The sequence below is a fragment of the Scomber scombrus genome, chromosome 6, assembly GCF_963691925.1.
Source record: "Scomber scombrus chromosome 6, fScoSco1.1, whole genome shotgun sequence".
Classification (NCBI taxonomy): domain Eukaryota; kingdom Metazoa; phylum Chordata; class Actinopteri; order Scombriformes; family Scombridae; genus Scomber; species Scomber scombrus.
Window position 1 is genome coordinate 11,823,743 of NC_084975.1, and position 7,202 is coordinate 11,830,944.

Consider the following 7,202-nt stretch of genomic DNA (forward strand, 5'->3'; position numbering starts at 1 on the left):
AACCTTGAATGTTTTTGCCTGTAAGTTAAATGATAGGTTCCCAATTTCCAAGCCTGTGTTAAAGCAATAGTTAGGTGTCCATATGAAAACTGAAACAGGTTTTGATTGCTGTAGTCAATCTTCCTGTTCATGCTAACCATCAAAAGATCCCATCTTAATGTGCTTTCAGTGTAAGTGATGGGGGCAAAAGCTACAGTCCTTGTTCTGTGTAAAAATGTATTCCAAAGTTTGTTTGAAGCGTTTATAGGCCATCAGCAGTCTGAGTTAATGAAATCAAGGGAAAATCTTCCTAAATTACCGTATTTATTGTATTTTTGGGCAGAGTTTCCCTGTTGAGCTGTGGGGATAGTAACTACAAGAGGGAAGTTTTGTACAAAAACGATCACATTTGAGGACTACTCAAACCTCATATTAGCTTGAGATTCACCTTTTGAACACATTTTGAGGGCTGTGGATTTTGTCCGTCATCACTTACATCTTTTAATGACCAATTTGAACAAGAGGAATGATAACAAGCAAATGCAGTTTCAGAGTTCATATGGGCGCCTGACTGAAAATTGTATCCCTATCCTTTAAGTCAAACCTGAATACAAGCCTAAAGTTTTTAGTCTTCTCTGTGTGATATTAGTCTTTATGTTGCCTTCATTCTCAGGCCAAAGTGCACATTGAGCTCACTGCCTTGTAGACATTCCTGACAGCGTCTCCTCTCACTGTCTGAACCCTCTCTCCGGACAGCTGGGTCTTAAGCAACATGATCCCCACTCAGTAGTGCAGCCCCTGCTGACACTCTGTGTGCATATATACAGCATTTGTGTGTTTTTGAGCGTATCCAATACACACGCATGTCTTAGATATGAGAGGTGTCACATTCATAAGATTCTCTTTGAAAAACAGGCCTACAAAGAGAGAGACTCCATCTATATTTGGGAAACCGTCCTCTGACATATGTTGAGTTTGCTTGTTATTGTAGACAGGGTTTTTTTTCTATATTTACAGGGTAGCGGATGTGGTCTGGATCTCTAGAGCTATTAGGTAGCATCAGAGGAATGGGTCACAAATAGACAACAACGAATCATCCTTCCGTGTTGATGTTTTGGTGTCGTAATCCCAGAAAAGTGTTCCTGAGTCTCATGATTCCTGTCATTCAGTGGCAGTGTTTGTGAGTCAGTAGTCCTTGTGAATCCCCACGTTCTTATCTACATTTAGTGTTGTGTCTCTGACTCTCAGGTTAATTCACTGAATTTAAGTTTGCCATGTCTGCATCTCTGACAATCACAGCCTAAGAGTGGAGGATGCGGATCAAGGGAGTTCTTTCCCCCATGACTCAGCAGACAGAAATGGATGTTCGATAAAAAACAAACACGGTTGTCATGGCTACAGACGATTAGGAGAATGATGCCTTTGTGGGTAGGATGAGTGGGGAGGGGGTTCTTCCAATGTATCTGCAAGACCAGATCTGGGAATCAGATGACCTTTATTTGGATGAAGGAATGATAAATGGAGAACAGCGGTGAACCATGGTGAGTTGGATTTTGGGTTTCCTCTTTTGCAGTGCATTTATAACTCTTAAATTCCAGCTCACTGTTGAAACCTGGTGACCTCATGTTGCCTGAAGGCGTGTGCCTGTCTCTCTATTTGCTTAGGTATGTGCTCAGGTATGCGCTCACCTGAGCCTCACGTCACAGAGTGGAATACCATGGGAGGTTGTCTCCAGTGAAACGAGCCTATGAATTTTACTTCTCTGAGGTAATCCCATTCCTTTTTCTGAAAAGTAAATGACCTGATACACCGCTGAGAGCATATTCACATGGCTGTAAAGTTTTGAACTGTCAGAAAACAATAACTACAAGTCACTATCATACACAATTAATAGAGGCTACTACCATGAGACCGACCTTGGAGCTTGTTAGTAATCAAACTAACCCCCGAGGCCTCGCCAAACATCCTGGTGGTCTCTGCTGTTTGGGTTTCGGAGATTTTTATTTACATGAAGCCACTAGTGTTGTGTCCTGCTGGCGTCAGATTAGACTCTGACGGGAAAAGCGAGCGAGGAAATGACACAACAGGTTGAAGTGAAACAAAAATGAAGAGATGCCTGCATTATAGTGGCTTACAGGAAGCAGGGTAACACCCTCATTCAATGTGGGGAGCTGCACTGAGTCACCATGCATGCCTGTGCAAGCAAATACGTTATGCTCCTCCAGCTGTGCTTCCAAACCTGAAGTGCAATTACTATTTGAAAGTCTTAAACAATAAATGTTATGTTTTGTAAGGCCACTCAAGATAAGATCCCATGTAAAAACAGATTTGTCATCACAGCCTGAATCACAACTGTCTGTTTTTCAAATCCAGAGAAAGGTTTCTTTTATCATTTTGCTATAAACTAAATTGATTATGTGTAACAAAATTATCTGCCGGCCTCTCATCTGGAGCTGGCATAGGTGTCATCATCAAATCTAAGTATGTGACTTCAGTCATGTGACAACAAGAGCATGAAATGACGTGAAGAAGGCCGTACAAGTAGTGGTTGAAGAGCTACTATGTGGACTTTGGATCTTAGATTATTTTGTTACACACGTCTTTCCCAAAGGTCATGAATGAGCTCACATGCTTAAATGGGTCATGTCAGTCAGCATGTGAACAGGGCTGTAGCCAGAATTTCACAAATACTGAAGCCACAAATGTTCAGTTGTATTTCTGTCTGTTAATTTAATCTTGCAACATGCTGTTTTCAAATCCACCCTCACACTGACATAGAAGGATTCAGGGCAGAATCGCCTCCTTCTATTTAACTTTAATGATATATTGAGTCATGAATCTATCAAAATCAATCTTTAAAACCTACCGCCATGAGTTATTTGCCCGTAACTGCAGTAACTCACACCCTCAGACACAACACTGATGACGTTACCTCAGTGTCTGCAGCTGTAGCTACAGTAGGGCCCTCCAAAATGTTTTTATGTTTACTCCAGCTTTTCTATTCTGTTCTATTTTCCATGTTGTGCTTTTCTTTTATTATGTCTACTTTTTATTTACTATGTATAGCATTAAAAGTCAATTCCTTTTTTTCAAATTTGACCAAATTCTTATTATGTCCTATATTTTCCTTCCTGACAATGTCTCCTTACAGGGCCCCAGTGAGCTGTTTGTTTATGTTGAGCAACTTTCTCCTTTAAGAGCATGATATAAAAGTATTGATATCTGCATCAATTAACATCAGTCTCTTGAGATATTGTAGATTTAGTGCTGTTAAGGAGGTGAAAGAAACGTGTGTGAGCGTGGGTCATACATGATGAAATTAGAGTTGGACATGATTTTCCTGGCCACCCAACATTTAACTCACAGCACCCCGCTCAGTGATTACTCAATACACACTGTCTCAGCTTTTCAGCTACAACTGGTGTTTACAGTGAAGGCCTCTGAATCAGACATTATGTCCCACTCGGTTTTAAAACTGAAGATTAATTGAAAATGTGTATACAAGTCACGGCCCTGCACACACTTGTCTTATATCCACTCTTTTATTGCATTTGTGTTTTCCCCTCAGAATGTAACAATGACAACACTGTTGTTCTGTCCACATAACTATGGCCTATGGAGCAGTGACGCCGAGGCTGTGAGTATGGCCTGAGTGTGTGCCAGTGTTTCGTCAGAGGATGTTTATAAAGCCTGAGCTCAGAGAGGAAGACACTGTGTATGTGTGGTTGTGTGTGTCCAGAAGTGTGTGTGTGTGTGTGTGTGTCAGTGTGTGTGTGTGTGTCTCAGGGAAGTAAAGAAGATGACTTTACATTCTGTGGCCAGATGTATGCTGATTATGACTTCCACTATTACTGCTGAGAGACGTGGAGTATTTCAGGAGTGAATTAAACATGAAGCACTACATCAAACAAAAAGAATGGAGTGTCACTTTCTAAAAACGGGATCTCCTGGCCCTCACCTCAGCCCATATAAAACCTCTGTGTGGCCCTTAGCTCAGGGGCCAGAGGTTTGTGTGTGTGAGATTAAAGTGGTGCCAATTTGTGAAGCAGTATTTTTAGAAAGGAAGCCCATCCGCTCCGGTAAGACTCCTCAGATCAGTCTCACCCTTTGATGCGTTCATTGTAGTGTGATCCTATTTCAAAGCTTCCCGCAGGAGCAGGATGGGAAAGGGAGGGGTGTGACTTTAATATACACTTCATTACTGCTGGCCAGAGATTCGGCTTTCTGTCACCTCTGACCCTTCGCCATTTGTGCTCATAACACACTTCCACTCCATAAGATCCACAGTCTGAGGTATTTATGCACAAGCAAGCTCAGGGAAGGGAGGTCAACGTGTTTTTTCATGTTATGATTGTTAAGGAAGTCCGTTGAATAGTATCAATATCAGATCAGCTGAGTCTGTGCCACTTTTTAAAAAGCTTTTAAAAATGCATCTGTGTGTTTAATCGTTTTGTGTTGAACTTTTTTTGTTTTACCTACCATGTTTACTGAAATGATTGTGTTGTGTATTTCGTAGTATTTATTCTATGAGGCACAAATGAAGTTCTCTTTCTGGCTTAATTAATTTTCAAATTGTTTCAAAGAGCTCATAACAAAGCCAGTGAAACACAATATGAATAACTGTGGGATCATCAGGGCTGAATGTAATGTAATGTCTTCTTCATAGATTTTTACATAAACATACCCAACCTCAGGTTTAAAAGTCTTCTGTTTGTATCTGCTAATATACTGATAATAAACATCTCATGTTGTGTGATATTTACACCCACAACTTCAGACTTTTTAAAATGTGCCTAATCCACACCTGGCTAACATTAATTTCTCATTATACTGTAAGACTACTTTAAAACAACTAATTATTTTACATCTGCTTTTTTTATCTGCATTTTACAGTCTTCTCTTCTGAAGTACGTGCAACGTTATCTGAATATCAAAGCCATGCTCACCGAGTTTATAACAGTAATATGATAGGTGTGTAACATTTTTCCATTGACACAGCTTTTATTTCATGATAAAGGAGGTAGTAAAATTGACTTCCGGTGTGTTTTTATCTACCTTGTAAAGAACAGAGGTGCCTGATAAGGACCGCAGCAATACCTGTCACCTAGATACAACTTAAGTATTAAACTAAAACAAATTTCAGATTTTATTAACACCATGAAGCAAAGGAAATGAGCCCAATCAAATTGGTAGTTTTTAGTTGTAATGAACATTTCCAGCCCAACAGATCCCAGCAGTAACTAAACCTACCACACCTTGGAATCAGTTGAGGTGTGTTCAAAAGCACCACTGAGTCTTTTAAGTGTCCGATGCTGCTGACTAAATCTGCTCTGCTAATCAGCTATGACTAAGACCAGTAACCCTCCCAGTGCCAATAAAGAGACACATTCCACCTGACAGCAGAGAGGAAAGGGACTTTCCTGTCCTCCACTCCCTTTTACTATTGCATGTCTGGCATTTACTGAGAAATGCTGCAGGTGTAGTGTCCTTTTGGGGAAACTATACTGAGAAATATACTAATATACTATATATACTAATATGTTGTAATGAGATACTAACATACCTTGACTTGAAGTGGTAAAACATTTCTCGTTTAAAATTACAAATAAAAATAGAGGAGAGCTTGAAATTATGTCAAAAAAATGCATGAATATTTATTCAAATAAATACACACTTAACACACGTTGAAATAGTAAATAATTTAAACAATACAAGCTGTTTGCCAGTAACATCATATTCTGGAAACAAATAAATTAACAAAATGTTGCAACATGGTTTAAGGAGTCAATTCTCCTAGGAGCGCAAACTTGAAATAGTTTTCGCCAATTCAAGGGTTCAGTCCTGCGTGTGGTGCTTCTCAAAATCTCAGTCTGTCGTTTTAGCTGTCGTCCACTGTCAGTCTTTCCGAGAGCTCAGTCCCCGAACAATCCTTCATCTCTGGACCGGATGACCTCGTCTTCCTTTTGGTCCGCGTATTATGTCTGTATGGTCCACATTGACACTGGAGGGAAATAAAAGTCACTAAATTAGTTTAAAACACTTTATTTCTGGCAACCCCACTACGTTCAGCTACAGTTCATTTTTATTTTAATTCATTTAAATTCATATATCATGAGAGCTATATGTCATGGTGTGTCTCTCACCATATTAGGAGTGGTTTAACTGCCACATTGCTCAAAGCGGCTCAGGGCGCCCTCGCCATGCGCCTCTCCTGCTGTCCGGGTGACGCGCTCTCATTGTCCTGCCGTGTTTTAAAGTCCTGGATGGCCTTTCTGTTCTGGTAATCAATCAGGGCCATGGTAATCACTGCGTTCCAGCAGTTATCTTCCCCAGGGCACCGGAAATCAATCTCCTTATTGTCTGTGGTTACGATAGTGAAATAGACGAACTTGCCGGTGCGCTCCACACAGTCCACTTTCTTGATGGACTGAAGCTTGAGCTCCTTGCCCTTGGTGCGCTTCTGTGTGTCGGCGTAAATGTTGAGGCTGTCCGTGGTCAGGACGCACGTCTTCCTCTTCCAGAACTGGAGCAGGTTGTCGCTCCTCTTCTCCAGCTCTCCCTCCTTGAGGATCTGGCTGATGTCCGCCGCTGACATTTTCATTGTTTATGTCGGGCAGGCTTGTGAACCCCCTGCTGTTTCGACCGAGGAGCTTCTCTACAGATGCTGTGGTAATCCAGAGTGGCGTTGTGAATGAACCAATGTGGTAGATAACTTTTATACTCTGGCCTGAGCCCTTCCCACTTGACGTCAGTTGGTTTGGGAATGCATCAACAGTTGCCAGTGGAGTAATTCAAGGCTGTGTGTGGGCGGAAGCTGTGGCGCAGGCGGGGGAGAGGGCAGAGGAAGTCCTAACGTGGACCTAATTACACAGCAAACATGTTAATTAGTAACCCACATCCTACTGTGGAGATTAGGCCAAATATTTGCCCACTCTGCAGTCAGTCAGTGATTCAGTCCGCACTCTGTGCTTAATTGCCAGATGTGCACGCTGACTGAGCTGAGCTGAGCTGAGCACATGTGTACACAGTCTCGCCTGGTAAATTATTTCAGAGGGATTTTTGAATTCTGAGTTCATTTTTATGATCCAGACTTTTTCCATGTCAGCCCAGTAATTCATTCCCTTTATACGACTCAACTCTGCCAAGAAGGTGCTGTGCCACCCTGCCCTTTGTGACTCCTTTAAAAGTAAGACTAAACGTGTTTCGCCTCAGTGATGTTTTAC

General features: G+C 41.4%; 1 protein-coding gene across 1 annotated transcript; it reads right to left on the reverse strand.

Annotated features, from left to right (window-relative positions):
* Positions 1-5,608: 5,608 nt before the first annotated feature.
* Positions 5,609-6,678, reverse strand: phlda2 (pleckstrin homology-like domain, family A, member 2). Its single transcript, XM_062421156.1, has 2 exons — positions 6,123-6,678; positions 5,609-5,980 (listed from the first exon to the last, which is right to left on the reverse strand). The coding sequence occupies exon 1, from the start codon at positions 6,578-6,580 to the stop codon at positions 6,164-6,166; it is 417 nt and encodes a 138-aa protein (XP_062277140.1). The 5' UTR covers positions 6,581-6,678; the 3' UTR covers positions 5,609-5,980; positions 6,123-6,163.
* Positions 6,679-7,202: the final 524 nt, after the last annotated feature.